The sequence below is a fragment of the Aethalodelphis obliquidens genome, unplaced genomic scaffold, assembly GCF_003676395.1.
Source record: "Aethalodelphis obliquidens isolate GAN/ISIS:26980383/991018 unplaced genomic scaffold, ASM367639v1 scaffold4, whole genome shotgun sequence".
Taxonomy (NCBI): domain Eukaryota; kingdom Metazoa; phylum Chordata; class Mammalia; order Artiodactyla; family Delphinidae; genus Aethalodelphis; species Aethalodelphis obliquidens.
The window spans coordinates 54185135-54202619 of NW_020837948.1; the positions used below are offsets into that span (position 1 = coordinate 54185135).

Consider the following 17485-nt stretch of genomic DNA (forward strand, 5'->3'; position numbering starts at 1 on the left):
ACTTTTAGGAAGAGTGTAACAAGCAAATATGAAGGTGACTAATTGAGATTGAGAGTGGCAAGAAGCAGAAGCCAAATATATGGGGAAAAGGGGTCAAACAATTACAGAGTGCCTACTATATGCCAAGTTCTTTACCTCTATGTCATAATTTTAAACACAACAATCTTGTGAATAAACTTGTCATGCCTGGTTTGCAAATGGGTTATTTAGGCCCAGGGTAGTAATAGTCAAAGTGCTTGGTACACATGGCATCCAATAAGTACTTGAGGAATTACTGGCGGGTTGTCTGACATTGCCCAGGACTCTTAAACCCCAGGCCAAACTGATGGCTAAGCGTGTTGTTAACTCCTTCAGTGGCCCTTCCCGCCTTGCACCTCTCCCAGTCCCCAAAGTACCCTTCCTTCCCTCGCGCCCCGCCCCCGCGTTTCCACGTGCCGGAAAGTAAGCAGCAAAAGTACTTCCGGGATAGCAAAGGTCGGCCCCGGCAAGATGGCGGCGCCCTTGGAGCTCAGGTGCTGGGGAGGCGGCTGGGGGCTCCCGTCGGTGCACAGCGAGTCCTTGGTGGTGATGGTGAGGCCGCCTCGCGGGCCAGGGCGCGGGAAAAAAGGGGCGGGGCCAGAGACGCGAGGCTGGCTGGTCCGGGTCCCGGCGGCTGGGGTTGGTTCCCGCCGCGCTCGGGCCCGGCCGGCCGGGTCGCTGCTCGCTGCACCGCCTGGGGCTCCCTCCCGTCCAACGAGTTACAGCCTAGCCTGTGGCTCCGCCGAATCCTGGAGGAGAAGTCATGGATTCTCCGCTTGGCTCCGAGTTTTCTCAGCCTTGCAAAGCCGTCTGTGCAGTGGAATGAAAGCCCAAAGCAGTAGGCGCGCGCTCCCGCTCTGCATCCCTCAAACGTTTGGGGGGAAAAAAGTCCTCGAAATCTTGGTAGCGCGCAACCCCGGCTAGAAGTAGCGGGAGGGACGCAGCCCCCGAGTCAGGCGTTTCTGCCTTCTGGGGACCCAGCTTTGAAGTAAAGCTGCTCTGCAGATTTGCATTACGTATTCAGTCTAAAATGTTTTATTGCAAACTCTCTTTCAGGCTTACGCCAAGTTTTCTGGTGCACCCCTGAAAGTCAATGTCATAGATAACACCTGGAGAGGTTCAAGAGGTACAGTGTAAACTTTTAAACACCCATTTCTGCCCTCTGTAAGCACCCTCCCCCCTCTTATTTAAAGCTAGGGGGCTTGTAGCCATGGAGTATCTTGGCGTTTTAGTTCTTACCACGACCTTAGCTGTGTGTTGCTTATGTTTTGATCATTTTGAGTAATACTTAAAAGGAGAAGCCAAATCAGTGGAAATTATGAGAAATGAAAATGCTCTCCAAAACTTTTTGTGTGTGTGTGAAATTGCAAAAACCTAAAATGAGTTACTCATTTTTTTTTTTCTCCAAATGTGACTGGCATAGTTTTTAGGGTATTGGAGTCTCTTCAGAGGAAATCGAAATGCTTCCTTATATGTAAACTGTGTTGTGATTACAGGAGATGTACCAGTTTTGACAACTGAAGACAGTATTGTTTCTCAGCCGGCAAAAATACTAAACTTTTTAAGAAAACAGGTGGGTTTCTTCTGGAGAAATAGATTCTTGATCCCTGCATGTTGCTTCCAAAGAAAGTGCATTAAAAAATTTTTTTTTAGAATTCTTTTTTGAAGATACATAGGGCTTGATATAAGAATAGATTTGAGAGTCACTGCTCTAAATCATGAGTTGTACTGTGATTCAAAAGGCATATAGTGAGTTATAGTCAGTTTATATCTTCATGCACTTTGCTTGGTTTTTATTGAAGCTTAGGTGTAAGTAGATTCAATTTAACCATTTTCACTATTATACTTATTGATATGATTGTAAATTTAGTTCCATAATTGCTACACATTTTGTGCTTGGTGTGAGGTCTGAGTTCCCATCAACTAGCAACAATTTATTTTTTAAAAGCACTTAAACTAATAGTTACAGTTAAATGTTTCATGAAATAATGTATCCAAAATATCTCAACATGCCAAGATTTATATATCTAAAATGTTTAAACTGTAACAGTTTACATAAATGTAAAAGTTATCATTGATTTTGCCAATAGTTTAAAAAAAGAAGTCCTATATCAACAAAATTTAGAACTTTTCTCAATTGGAAGGTTTTCTCTTTTCAAGGGGAAAATGCTACTAATTAGAACTTTTTCCTTATTGTTAACAAGAATAATAATAGCCTCTATTAAGTTTGTACTACATGTCATGCACTAAACTAAACTAGGTCATTAACAATCATTGAAATAATAGTTAATAATAAATAAACACCTAAAACTAACATTTATTGACCTTAACGTGTGCATGATGCTGTGCTAAGAACTTCATTTGCATTAAGCAGCATTTGTCACTGAATTTGTATTTCTCTTTTCCCCTTTTAATATGTTTGCCATTTTTGAGGAAGAATAGGAGTCCTAATTTATTTAGCTTCACTGTTTTGGGATGTTCTTATGAGGTTTTTGGTTTTTTATTTTTTAATAGAAATATAATGCCGATTATGAACTGTCAGCAAAACAAGGGGCAGATACACTAGCTTACATTGCTCTCCTCGAAGAGAAGCTTCTTCCTGCAGTGGTGAGCATTGGTGAATATTACAGTATTTTAGTGACGTACTGAAAATGTACTTAGTCGATTTAGAAGAAAAATAATGGAAAAGGCTTAAGAGAAGAAATTTCATTTATGTATCAGTCTTGATTCTTTCATGTAACTGCAGAACTGGGTTGATTCTATTAGACGTTCAACTAGTGTATGAAACAACAAAGTGAAAGTTAATGTCATTTTGGAAATAAAGATTCTCTGTGAAAGATTGGAGTTTGTCCACATATAGAGTTGGGCCAACTGTAATTCATTCATTCAACAAATATTCATTGAGCACCTACTATGTTCCAGGCCTTATTCTGGGTGCTTGGGATAGAGCAATCAACAAAACTCACACATTTAAAAACATTGATTTATCCTTGAGTCATCCTAACTGGAAAATTTGTATGGAGTCAACTTCATTCAGAGATATTTATGAAAAACTTTCACATTGATTGAGGATCTTCCTTTTAGTAAAAGAATATCTTTGTAGTGTGTTTTCCCTCCTTTTGCAGCTTCACACATTCTGGGTTGAGAGTGACAATTACTTTACTGTGACAAAGCCGTGGTTTGCTTCACGAATGCCTTTTCCCTTGAGTTTGATCCTGCCTGGAAGAATGTCTAAGGGAGCACTGAATAGGATTCTCCTGACCAGGGGAGAGCCTCCCCTCTACCACCTCCGAGATGTAGAAGCTCAGGTATGATTGGAATTACCTTCAGAGCAAGGGCCCTCCAGAGGAGGGACAAGAGAAGGAGCAGGGATGAACTTATCTATAGATGCCAGTCTGAAAAGGAGTTCTCAAGTATCTTTCCTACCTTTGAGATGTACTTTCATCCTTATTAGATATACAGAGATGCCAAGGAGTGCCTAAATCTTCTGTCAAACAGACTGGGAACATCTCAGTTTTTCTTTGGAGATACGTGAGTGCATTCCCTTAAAAACCATTTTGATGTTCTGTTTGCATGTATTCAGTGAGCAGTTATTTAAAGCAAGTTCCCTTGCCTGGTCCTCCCACCCCATCCCCAATGAGTTTTTCACTTAAAAAAAATATTTAATGGATTTTTACTGTAGGAAACTTTTTCTGTTGCGGTAATCTTACATTGACTTAATATGCTACATACGTGAATTTGAAACTTCTAAGACTATTCCCACCACGTCTCCAGTCTCTATATAACACTTATGAGTAAAAATGAATCTTTAATTTACAACTTAATTTTCTTCTAAATAAAATGGGTAGAGTATTTTTTAAAAGCTACAACTGAGTAAAACCCTAGCTGCATCATTTTTATAAGCCAGAATGGGTAGTAAACCTTTTAAAAGACCGTATTGTATACTTCAGAATTGACAAATGTATTTGAGAAAAAGTGTTTTTTTAACATAATCCCAAATTAATATTTTCTATGTGCTTTTAAAAAATCCTTAATTTATTTTTAGGCCTTCTACTTTGGATGCCTATGTGTTTGGTTTTCTCGCACCTCTTTATAAAGTACGCTTTCCTAAAGTTCAGTTACAAGAACATTTGAAACAGCTCTCCAACCTGTGTCGCTTTTGTGATGACATCCTAAACAGTTATTTTAGGCTTAGTCTTGGAGGTAAGCTGGTTCCTCTTCAGCTAATCTTTGTTTGCATAGAATACTTGCATATTCTCCTAAGGATGTATAAGCCAAATTCATTACTTATTAAAGAAGTTTGTATATTGTCTTTAAATGCTGGTTTATAGAACTTCAGAAAGTTGCATTTTTCCAATTTATTTTTACTCCCATGTGTTGGTTCTTCTTTAAATAGAGAAATATATATTTGCCGTTTGTCTGTTCTGGATTTTATACAGTTCTTGCTTCTTGTTCTTTAAATATTGCTCCTTTGAAGTGGGTCATTTTCTTCTAAAAGTTAACCACAGGTATTTATTGTGTCCCTGCCAAAAGATAGCATTTATCCTAGTGCAAATGGGCAGTTACTTTAAAGGTTGCTTCTAGCATTTTGCTGTGTGAACAGAAATGAGCAGCAGATTGATTTTGGTGAGGTACACTCCCATGATTCCACTACTTCAAAACTGATTACATCAGACTGGAGGTATAGTAAACAGAGGGCACCTGTCACTTAGGCTCTGATTCTTCGAGTGTTGGGCCTTGTGCTTAAGCGATTGGGACACAAAATTTGTATGGGGAGAGTTGGCCAGAATTGTCCTTTTAAGAAATAGAAGTCATAAGGATCGTTGGTTAAGGGACAGTTTACTTTTTATAGTGGGTTATGTGTTTTGTATATAATACACTTGTATATAACAAGGGAGGGGTTAGTTAGTTTGAGGGTCATGAAACTGAGTAACTTTCAACCTTGTTACTTGGGAGCAGTGGTTAGCAAACCTGACTACAGAACAAATACAAAATCTTGGGTCCTATACCAGATTCACTGAATTAGAATCCCTTAGGGATGGATCCCAGGAATCTGTATTTTTTAAAGTTCCTCCAAGTACTTCGGATGCTTTGTGGGTAACTGTTTGGGCCTTAGAAAGCTGTTCAAATAGTTGTAACTAAAGACCTATGTGAAATGGGGGGGAAGGTACAAGTCAAATTTGAGAAGGAAATGAGGACTGTTGTGCTCTAATGACCTTGGCTATCTGCATAATGCTTGGCTAACAGGGTCTCCTTAAGGACGAATTTAGTCCTTTAGCTTAGGGTTTGGTTTTGGAGCATTACTCTCCCTCTTAAGTTTGCCTTTGAACCCAGAATGGTTTTTCACTTTGCCTTTTTTGGAGGGTGTGGTGGGCAATGGGGCACTTAGGAGGGTTGGATAGACTCAATATTCTTTGAATCTAAACAGCTTGTAAGGCTTTCAGAATTTCCTCTTTCTGATTTCTGTCCTGGCTTCTTAGGCATCTCTCCTGCTGGACAAGAAACGGTAGATGCAAATCTGCAGAAACTCACACAACTTGTAAATAAGGAATCCAACTTGATTGAAAAGGTCAAGTTTACTTTAATTGTTATTTTATAGTAGTTTAGTATTTTTCTTTCTGCAATTAATATTGTTTTGGGTTATGCATTAACTTTACCTTTTCAGTTTTTCTTTAAGTTTATTTTTTCAGAAAACTGTTTAAACATACATTTACTAAAGCTGTACAAAATACAGTGTTTTGAAGCCAGTAATGGCCTGATTGCTATGGGGAAAGATCTGATAATGGTATTGGATTTACTTTTACCACCCAATTAGTAGTACTTTTCAAGTTAGGAGACCCCAAAGCCTGGCTTCAAAAAAAGAGAGAGACAAACAAGAAAACACTCCTTGCTTGCTTGTCTGCTTCTTTCTGTCTCTGAGGGTTGACGTTTCTTGAGATTGTAAGCACCTGTGCTTATCCTTTCTTGCTAAAAGCACTATGGTGTTTTTTTCTTTCTTCCACGTAAATGGTTTTATTTTGCCTCCTTCCTATCCTCTGTTCTAAACGTTGTCTGCAATTTTTGCCAGTGTGGATATTTTGCCACTTAGGGAGTATGCATTTGTTGAGAGAGAGATTGAGGAATTGGGTGGGGGAGGGAGCCAACAATGGAAATTTCAAGGGTGATTCTAATTGGAAAAATACAAGGGAGTTATGCATTTTTTCCTCAAATGTTTGATAAACTTGCTTTTTCTTTCTTATGCAAATACATAATGCTTTATTCTTTCACAAACTAATAGGTCATTGTGGCTTAATAACACTGGCTAGAGGATTTGGGGGATTGAGTAACAGGCACTGTGTTATATGAGCTTTATATGAGTTATCTCATTTAATCTTCACAGCAGCTCTGTGTGTGCAGGTACTTTGTCATTCCCATTTTACAGATGAGATACTGAAGCTTCAAGAGTAGCTTATAACATCACCTGCCCGAGGCCTTTCAGCTGGCAAGAGGTAGAGAGGGAATGTGAACCCTAGAAATTGGATTCCAGCATGGACTTTGCAGTTAGTCAGTCATCTAACTCATGAATGAAAGTATGTATCCATTACTACTGGTGGTAATAGCCAGATTTATAACAGCCACTCTCTGGAATGACCATTTTACTTCTCTTTATGGTATTGCATGTACCTCTTAGTAAAGTTTGGGTAAGCTGAATGAAAGCCAAGTTTGTCTTAATTCATAGCCTAACCCAGCAAATCTCATGAGAGGAAATACACTGAGAGTTAAGTGTGGATAATGGAAAGATTACTCAGACTGTTTTAGATACTTTTCTGCTAGATGAAGGCTATCCAGTATAGCTTCCATTTCTATCTGTGGCAAATTCATTAGACATGTGAAGGGAACCATGAAATACCTACATATGCAGAAAGTGAAGCCAGGAGGCCCTGTCACCACTTGGTACAGTTCCATTTTGGCATCATCAATATATGAGAGTTTCCTGACCCTATATCAGCACCTCTCTCCACCCCACTTCCCATCTGCTCTTCAGTACAGTTCACTGTTTGCTACAAGACATTAGAACAACAAATTCTATTGGCTACCACCGTTCACCATTTAGACAGGAAATCTAGAGCTTAAAAAAAAAGAAAGAGTTATGTTTGAGGAACTTAGTTCTTGCAAGGAAAAAAAAGACATCACAATTGATTCAGATAGTTCACTGGGAATACTTTTTCCCTCGGAAAATTAAGAGTTAATCTTTTATTCTTTTCCCTTTATTATGAACCCTATGTACCTCTGCTGAAACATTTCCCCTGTACTTTATAAAAGCATCTTGAGAAGATAAGAGAGAGTTTGGGGCTGCTTATATTCAAAACTCTAAAAAAGCCTACCTATCAAGTAGGTGATAAGATGCTATATTCTGTTGGTTTTGGGTCATTGATGGCAGCTGATTTCAAGTCTTCTATGAAGCAGCTTAACACCAGGACCTTGCACTCTGGTTTTGGGGTACCCTGGTTAAAGGTAGTTTTCTAAGGTCTGACTCAGTTCTAAGTAACCCCTGTCCTAGTGTTTCCCGGGATGCTAACGTAATCCTTAGGGTAAGTCTGAAACTCTTGGACATTTTCTAAATATGTTCTTGATTTGTTTCTCTGGAGCAGACTTAGAACTGATCCAGTGTTTGCAGTGCCTCTGGATTAGGTCTAAAGAATTTATCCTTCTTTCTGTATCTTTTCTTAGCTTCTCTTGGTCTAAATAGTCATAGCCTTAAAGAGGTGATCTTTTTGAGTGGAGTTCAGGTCATTTTTATTGAGGCAATGTTGAAAGAACAATAGTGTTAGAATAAAAAGACCTGTGTTCACATTTCAGCTCTGATGCTAGCTTTGCAACCTAATGCAAATCTGGTAACCTTTCTGAGCTTCATTTTGCTAATCTGTAAAGTAGGGAATGATTGTGTCCGTCTTTTTGTTTTTCCTTTACAGTTGTGTTGGGAAGATCAAATGAGAACATACTTTGTAAACTGTGGAGAGTAACAGAAATACTGCTTTTACACTTAATATTTAGAAGATCTCTTAAACCAAGTTGTGCTGTGGTTGAGTTCAGTAGACTGTTCATTATGTGGAATTACTGTAATTTTGTGAGGTCATCAAGGATGAGCCATATTGCTTTCATACATATACTGAGTCAGCCAGTATTTAGGTATGATGTTTAGAATTCTTGAGAGATTATTTGCAAGAAAAAGGTTTCTCTAGCAGTCCTAGAAACATAAGGTTCGGTACTCTTCTAGACTACAGTTTGGATGGGGAGGCCACAGTCCATATAAGTGATGCCATAGCCATAAGTCAGATGTACCTTTTGTACTTTCCACAGATGGATGACAATCTTCGCCAAAGCCCTCAGCTTCCTCCTCGGAAACTGCCAACACTTAAATTGACTCCAGCAGAAGAAGAAAGTAATTCCTCACAACGGCTGTCACCCTGACAGTCTTCATGCTTTGTGTCCAAAGTCATGTAATTGTTGCAGTAATCTCTTACACTAAGTGTGTGAAGGCAAAAAGAAAATTCATGAATAGGTATAAGGAAGACTCTAAAACGAAACTTTCTATGACAGCAATTTTTTTTTTAGTTAGGAAGCTCGTGTTTTAGCTTGGCAATGCACTTTAAGTAACATCAAGGTAAATGCTAAATGAACTTGGGGAAAAAAGAAAACACGTTGTACTGTAAATAAAAAACCTGCCTTAACCTTGGCAGATTTTTGCCTTTGGTTCACATGTTGCTGGCCCAAAGCGACACTTCTGTTCTGAATGTGCACTGTTAGTTTATCCAAGTTAATTTATTAATTTAGTATCCTTATACCAGTCTAAATATCTAATATGTGGCTCTTTGGCTGAAGCCTTTTTTTCTTCTGTTTAGAAATCTGATGCCTATTTTAGATGTTAGGAAAAATATATTATTCTAATATTCTGTTTACTTCAATAGAAAAGCCTGTATTTAACTTTAAAAAGCAATGAGGAATGTGTTTTTAAATTATGCTCTCATAAGTCTAATCTTTGGGGGAGTTACTACCATACATATAAATATTAAAGATGGTTACATATAATATTTGTCTGACTATATGCACTTCAATATAACAGTATTTGCTCATGTGTTCAATACAGGTTAGCAAGGGCTGTTTTAATTTATTGGAGCTTTAGACCTGTGTATTCGTAGTACATCTTTAACTCTAGTCATCTCTTTCTTGGGTTGATTTCGGGAGAGCTGAACGTGTTAGCATCGTTATTATGCCAGGCTGTAAAGTCTAACTGACACTTGCCCGGTTGTTAGACACTACTCAGGAGGAGCTTACTGCCAGAGAACTAGAAGTACCTACTGTGCACCTGGTCCAGGTTCACCATGCTTGGCTCAGACCAGTGTTCTTCCTAAGAAACATATCATGTAGTCAAAACCTTTATGACAACTAATTATTTTCCATAGAGTTAACTACAGTTGAAGGATTCAATGGAGTAATCGGAAATAGCAGATTTTAAAGAACATTTTCTATTTATTGGTTGCTGAACTGTTCAAAGATTTCCTGTGCGGGTAATTTTACTTACAATAGAATCTTGCTTATTTTAGTGGCTGAGGTGCTTCTGCTGTCCTAAAACTACTTCTGGGGTTTTTAAAATGTAGGACCATGTTTTTGATTAGTGTCTTAAAAGATTACTATGGTGCTGAGAAAATCTTGTCACATCCTGCAGAAACCCCCAGGTTAGGAAAACAGTTTTGGACTCAAGAGACTTGTCTAATTTGAGCTGAGTGGAACTCAGCTGTGTTTGACCTGTATCCTCTCCATTTGTTCTGTATTTAGGTAGCTATTTATACAGAAGTCTTTATGTCATTGTAAATATTTTTTCTTGAAAGTTTTAATGAGAAACAGGGTAGTCTTCAAAGTCTTGTTCATCTGTTTGGACGCATTGAGAGAAAGAAACTAATGAGTTTCACATTACTTCTGCAACAGGTGGGAGAGAGTGTGTGTGTGTGTGTGTGTGTGTGTTATGCGTTAGTCTTCTGTTAGAGTCCAGCAGTCGGAAATCTGTTTGAATATTCTGTGTTGGAAATCATGACCATAGGACTTTATTGTCCTCTAGGATTGATGTTTATTGGAGATGGGTGGTTAGCACATTAATCATCTGCTTATGCTTTAGTCAGGGTTAGTCATTTTCGATTATGATTTCTACTAAAACTTTCAAAAAGTATTTGAAGTGACTTACAATTGTCAAATATGTAAAACAGGACAATTAAAATTAGTTTTTGGCAAAATAAAAAATTTGTAGGAGAAAGAACTATATTAACCCTAACAGATTCTAAAATTGAATGGTAAATTTAACTCCAGATTTCTCCATGAGCAAAGTCAAAGGATAATACTGGGTTATGTAAAGTTTTCTGTCAGTAAGGTTACTACTGTCCATGAGTAAGCAAAATGTATTTACATTTTTATAAGAATGTGTAATATCGTATTCTTACGACACAAAGATGCAGCCAGTAAGCATACTGTTTGTTGAAAGTTTAATAAAAAAATATCATTCTAGAATAACAAGTATCCTTTTTTAGTAGAAAGACGACTGTAAATATGATTTATTTCCTTTTGGTCATTCCTGCTTTGAACTGCCTTTAGCTGTATGCTATATAGGCCATGATGCTTCCAGACTATCTTTCCTAAGATGCAAAATATGATTTAGATAAGTGAGAATTTATATGCTGGGTTACTTAGTTGAGGTTTTTGGTATAAGCTAATGAGATGCTAGGAAGCTATCACTGAACACAAACCACTCCAGGGATCAGCCACACATATAGGAAGCTTTTGGAAAGGAATAACTGGGCAGAGAGCTTTTGAGCAACCTGTCAGGATATGCTTTGGATAAAGTTTGAGTTCGCTGAGATAAATGGTCCACAGTCTTAAAATACTGTGAGCCACTTTCTTTTGGAAGTGATGGTGGAGGATAATATGATAAAAGGGACTATGTTTGTGTTTATGTTTCTTGGTAGTATAGGATGAGAAAATTGGTCAGATAATTCCCATAAGATAAAGATCGTTCGTCAACAAACTGTCATCAGTTATCCATAAGACTGGCCATTCCCCTAAGACCAAAGAAACTGAAAAAGACCTTTAAGGACAGTCATTCCTACACAGTGTTTTTCCCCCTAAAAGGTTGGCACTGACAAACGAATTAAATTTCAACCTAGACATGTTTGTTTTATTTTTTGAGGGCTAGAGGATTAGAGATTTTATGTTAAATCTGAAGCATTTTGATTTCCATTTGTAATTTCTGTTCATTTAATGTGGCTAGATATATTAACTTAAAGGAATGGGTAAGCTTATTTCAATCAGAGCTAAGTTACAATTTTCAGAAGTCTGCAAAAATGGAAGAAAACTAGACATCAAAAGAGGCAGAAATTGGTAACAGTATCTCAGAAAACCAATTTTTAAAGGTAGTATCATGTGATAAAAGTGGTATTTGAAGTCAGTAATATGTTTTCTTAGAGCCTCTTCCAGGAATAGACATTTACCATGTTATTAGATTTTTCTTAAACTGTTTACTTTTTCATAAACTGTCAAAAATTGTATCCCTCTGAAACCAAAATATAAATGCTTAAAATGTAAAGACAGGAAGCTGAGGGATGGTTACATAGGATCTCTGTGTACTATTTTTGCAACTTCTTTTTGTGAGTCTATAATTATTTCAAAATAAAAGGGTTTTAAAAATAAATTCAATAAGTTTATCATTATCTAAACTATGATTTAAAATTTAATGCTTTAAACATAGTATTCAGTTCCAGATTAATAAATGCATAATATAATTAATTTATTTCATTCTTGAGTTTAAAGAAAAAAAAACTCAGGTTTATAACAAATGATAATCTACAGATCTGTTTTGCCTTATCAGCAAAGATAAAACAAGAACCCCTAAAACTAAGAACCCCTTTTCCCTAGGAGATTAAAAATTCTACGGTTTTATGTTTGTAATTGTATCTTTTTTCCCTATCGTATGGTATCCTTTTATGAGGATAAAATATTTTGGAAAAAACTCCTCCATGTCTCTGTGTGGTGATCCTTCTTTGTTTTGCAAGTGTTCTCTAACTACACTAGGGATGAACAAAATGCAGTGTGTCTGTGTGCTTTTTGTTTTTTAAGTTCACAGGGATTTAGTGATTGACTTTGTCTTGGTTTAATTATTTATATAATTGAAATCCTGAGCAGAGCCACATATATTTGGGTTGTAATGACGGTCTTTTGTATATGTTGTTGGCATTTAGAATTATCTTTTGCCTTTTTTCTTGTTCAGCTCTGTGGAACTTACATTTACTTTTCAATGTTTTCATATTTCCTAAGAAATTACTAGATTTTTAAGAAATTCGTTGTTAATTACATGAACCAAAGGTCAGTAATCCTAGTCTCAAAGGTTTAACTGAAGTTTCATTAGATCTTCAAAATGTTGATTTTCATAGAGATGTAAAGATGGAGTGCTTTGCTTTTTTTTTTTTTTTTTTTAAGGGTTTTTAAAATTATTTAGCTCCAAACTCTTGTTGGGATATAATGTTTGCTAGAAGCCCAGGTTACCTCCCCTAGACTTAAAATTATTGTGATTGAGGTGCAGAGGTATCCTCGGAATCAAAAAGCATGCAAAAATCATTTGTTCCAGATGAGGAGGCCAGTGATTACTGATGAGAATGAACGTTCTTGAACAATGATAGAAGAAAGGGTAGCTTTGAGTTGGATGTTTGTAAACAGAGAGTGGAATGTTATGATAAAAGACTATTCAGAGCAAAACAAAGTAGTTCCTTTAAAAAAATGCAGGAAAATAAGTCTTTATATCCTCATTATTATTAATTTGAAATTATATTGTAAGATAGTTTTAAACTATAATTCAGTTCTTTGGAGAAGCATTTCAAGATATATTTTGGCAGAATATATTGTTATTATACGAATAGTGGGTTCTTTGGCTAAATAGGGAAATGCTGGGTTAGACAAAGTTAAGTTACTGTAGGCTTCTCAGCACCTTACATATGCTGTTGGTGGTTTCAGACTCCAAGAAGGGCCTGTATTTTATACACTATTTTCCTAATTTATTTTTATGTGGATTTTTTTTTTTAAGTAGGTGTCATGTGGGATGTGTTCTGAGAAATACAGTTAGGGAAATGCTGCCCTAAGAGTGCTTCTGCTTGTTTGTACTCATTGCAGAGGTTTCCAGTTGTTGGCTGCCCTTCTAGTGAGTGGTGATAAAATGGAAGCGACAGGTTAGGGCTCCCTGGGACCATGGAGTTGACTGAGGATTGGCTGTGGGTTTACATAGTTTGGTTATTTAGGCACATGTGAGGCCCTTGGTCAGTCCAGCTGCTTCCCTAGAATCCCATTTGGCTTGGAACAGCTGTACAAGAGTGTGAACTGGTGGTTTCAGAGAACTAACCACTTGTTAGGCATCTATGAGACAGAGGGAACCAACTTGGAATTCCATTCCAAACTGTTTTTGGCTGTGCTTTAAAAGTACCAGAAAGGCAGTGAGTATTTATAGCATTAAAGTCACATACAAGCTAGTTATTTTATATATATATATATATATATATATATATATATATATATATATATATATGCATGCACATGCATACACACATAGTGTCTTAGAAAGTGTACAGTTCCTTCCGTGACAAAAGCAAGGAAAGTTTAATATTTTCAACTTCTATTACTGAAGACATGGTCTAAAAAAGGATTGTATGTTTGTGTATGCATTTTCTAGGATGAGGGTTTACAGTTTTTATTAAATTCTCAGCAAGTTTCTGTATCCCCCCAAGTTTAAGCCTCACTAGACCTTCTAATTTCAGAGGACTAAGTATATCTGATTTCATTTCAAAGTATAAAACCAGTTCACTCATCAGGTGTAAGGATGCTCTTTGTTTTCTGCAGTGTATATGGTTGCATATTTGGAACTGCGTGCTTTGGATGTGTATTGGTTGGAAAGCTTGCCTTTGGGTTTGAGTTGTGGTGTGGTGAACATCTGGCCATGTGCAAAGCAGTTGGATCTTTGTTCTGATTCTTTAGGTCTTCTCATGCAAATTCAGAGAAATGCCTTCTAATCATTGAGTTTACATGTCCCAGATCCCTGGATGTCTAGAAACAGTGGCTTGCCAGAGTTTGCGTCAGTCCTGAGGGAGTCACGCACTATAGAGGAGGCTGTGTTCGCTATTTGTTCTTTGACCTGTTGGCTGCCTCTCTTGCAGTGCTGGCGTCTTATTTCTTGGAGAAGGACGGGTGTACTCAAGCTTTTATGTTAACTGCATAAAGATGAGCTTTATTCTTCTTCTGACTTGATGTTTTATTTTGTAAAATAGGAAATAATGTCTTTCCATTTTTCTGTTCATCCCAAAGTGGAAATTTGAGGTGTTTGTAATATAACTTTAGTTTTCTGGAAGACTGATAGCAAAGAAGACAAGTAAGAAATTTATGTATACTCATATTGGTTTTGTTCCACCAAGCTTATCTTCAAATGGTATACATTTGAAACATCTGTTCTAGTGTATAAACACTGTAGTTTTGTTATGAAGTAAACAATCTTAAAATAAGCATTGTTGGTCATAATTTCAACATTCTAGCCTTGCCTTGTGTGAATATATTTTACTCAGAGATTGTGTATAAATACCCAGAAGTGGTGATGATGATCAATGTTGTAAAGAATTTATTCTGATAAATGAGAAACTGGATATAATGTCAAAATAGCTATTTTCACAATAAAATCTCAAGTTGCTCGAATGTTTATTAATTCCTGGTTTAATGTTACTTATTCCTTAAGGTGAATATTTCATTGGGAAGAATTTTGGGGTCGTTCAAAATAGTTTTGTGCTGGGACTGAGCTAGATAGAGGGTTGTTCTTTTTAAAATGTCCATTCTTTCTGTGATGCCTTGAGATCACTTGTGCTCTTTCCAGCCTGTGCTAAAGGAGGTTAGAGGCCTGCTCCCTAGGCCATTGTGTGTGTGTAACCTCAGACAGCTCACACAACTTTTCAGGACTCCAGTTAGCTTATCCCTTTGGCTTTATAAGTTTCTTAAGATTTTTTTTTGCTCACACAACTTTTCAGGACTCTAGTTAGCCTATTTCTTTGGTTTTATAAGTTTCTTTAAAATTTTCTTTTTTGCTCACCTAGAAAGTCCAGTGATGTTCCATGTAATTGGATGGAAGGCATACACTGAGAAAAATAATGCAACTTTAGTTAGTGGGGAAGATATTCATATTTTTTGCTTTTTTTTTTTTTTTTTTTTAATTGGGTAGCATATATGGGTAAGGAGAACCCTGTTAGGGCTGTTAGTCTAGTAAGGGCAGGTTCCCTGAGGGGATGAGTATTTGTTAGTAGAGTTTATTTTTTTTAATTGAGGTATAATTTATGTATAGTAAAATGCATCAACCTTCCAAGTAGAGCTGTTCAGGTATGTATTTCTCTCACATGAGAAGCCAGCTACATCTTTGTTGATACTTCTATCCCCAAAGAATACAAATCTTAATTGCGTATGAACTTTGGGTTTCAGATGAAATGCCCTTGGGTGGATTGAGGTGGTAATGATCACTTACTTCTTGCAAGAGAGCAGGAAAGAAGAGTTGGTGGTGGTGGGATAATAGAATTCTTTTGGGGAAAGACGACTGTTGGATTGGCCAAAAAGTTCATTCGGGTTTTTCCGTAAGATGGTATTTGGAGTCACAAAGCTGAGAACCTTTCAACAAACACCTTCAGAATTTTTCGTTCTTAATTGCTCAGCTTAGAGGCTTGACTTTGGTCTGGGACTATTTGGGGTGCTCAAAAGCTCCTGAATATTTAGTATGATGTCATTTGGTGAACAGTAGGCTGCAACGTAAGTGGTGCTCTGTTTTTCTTTTGCCATTAATAGCAGCCATTGGTAGGAAAACTTTTAAGTTTTCCATATGGGGATCTTGTCCTAAGTGAATCTCCGTAGGAGAAAGATTGAAGTAAAGGGGAAACCACTAAGATCACTGAGGACTGTGCATATGTTTGAGACAGGTATATATGAGAATAAGAAGGAAATGGTGGTGGAGAATGTAAGGATTTGTCTTACTCCATCTTGTAATTAAGTTCCTAGTTGTAAAGCAAAGGAGATACACATCCCTTCTTGATCTGACAAGAAGTTCAGGAGAAACGATGAGAAAACATGGCACATTTCTCCAGGTACATTAGTCAGCCTCCTGGAATGCTTTAGACGTCTATGATTATGAAATGAAGACAGCTGTGCATCGTCAAAGACGTTGCTAATTTCTAACACAGCCAACTCGCTCCAAAAGTTGTACTTTTCCAAGTAAGAGAGGGGCAATTATATTTATCCTGCTTTTTGAGTAAGCGAGTGAAAATAGGGAAATCTTGACATTTATAAATAAAATTAGGGATTTTTTGTTTGTTTTGTTTGTTTGTTTTTGCGGTACGCGGGCCTCTCACTGCTGCGGCCTCTCCCGTTGCGGAGCAACAGGCTCCGGACGCGCAGGCTCAGCGGCCATGGCTCACGGGCACAGCCGCTCCGCGGCATGTGGGATCCTCCCGGACCGGGGCACGAACCCGTGTCCCCTGCATCGGCAGGTGGACTCTCAACCACTGCACCACCAGGGAAGCCCAGGGATTGGTTTTTCAGATCCGAGTTTCGGGCAGGTGGTCGTCTCAAGAATTCACATTTTGAAAAAGTTAAGAAATCTTTTGGTGTAGAAGGAAGCATGACGCTTTCCAAATATCACAGTTAAGACCAAACAGATTTCAGTTTTATTTTAAATGCAAGAAGCAAACTGACTTATTTGAAGACTGTCAGATTGTGCCTATTCTGATATGTGTTGTCCCAGTTCTGTCTATGAGGGGGGAATTGTCATTTTCATCTAATGAGCATGGTTTACGTTTTGTATTACATATAATATGCAGTTCACAGAGTGACTACTGCTAAAATGGTTTAGAAAAAGGTGGGAAGGGATATAGTAGATGTAGAAATTAAAAGGAAAAAGAACCAAAGAGAAAGGAACTCTAAATATGATGTAATTGGGGCTGTGGCGAGGAAGAGGAATGGAATGTAGAAAGACAGTGGATTTTAGAGTTAGAAAGCCAGGCTTAACACAGCACACCAAACTGGTGATTTTAAGCAAGTCACTTGATTCTTAGTCTGCATTACTATTCGTTGCAATGCAATGGAATAATTGACTCTGGATGTATGAACATTTTTATGTGTGTGTTTTTTTAAAAAAGATTATTAAAATTTAGACGCTACCAATAGGAAGAGCCCCATCCCACCCCTTATGAATAACCTCTGTTAACCTATTGGTATCTAGTCTTTCAGTCTTCTGTTTTCTACACACACACACACACACACACACAATTCTGTATATATTGTAATCCTATATAGTATGTACTATTCTGTAATATGCTTTTTCACTTAGTGTTCAGAAAATCTTGTAGGTCACTACATATTCTCCATGATTTTTAAAGGC

General features: G+C 37.4%; 1 protein-coding gene across 3 annotated transcripts; it reads left to right on the top strand.

The window, feature by feature from the left end:
• The first annotated feature begins 476 nt into the window (after positions 1 to 476).
• On the top strand, positions 477 to 14779 carry MTX3 (metaxin 3). Of its 3 annotated transcripts, XM_027100738.1 has the most exons (9): positions 482 to 570; positions 1075 to 1144; positions 1515 to 1591; positions 2533 to 2625; positions 3144 to 3326; positions 3473 to 3549; positions 4064 to 4221; positions 5499 to 5587; positions 8359 to 14779. In XM_027100738.1, exons 1-9 carry the CDS (start codon positions 490 to 492, stop codon positions 8467 to 8469), a joined length of 939 nt encoding a protein of 312 aa, XP_026956539.1. In that variant the 5' UTR covers positions 482 to 489; the 3' UTR covers positions 8470 to 14779. The 3 variants fall into 3 exon arrangements, with proteins under 3 accessions (XP_026956541.1, XP_026956539.1, XP_026956540.1); XM_027100740.1 differs by lacking the exon at positions 5499 to 5587 and having other exon boundaries at positions 477 to 570; XM_027100739.1 differs by lacking the exon at positions 2533 to 2625.
• The last annotated feature ends 2706 nt before the right edge of the window (positions 14780 to 17485 follow it).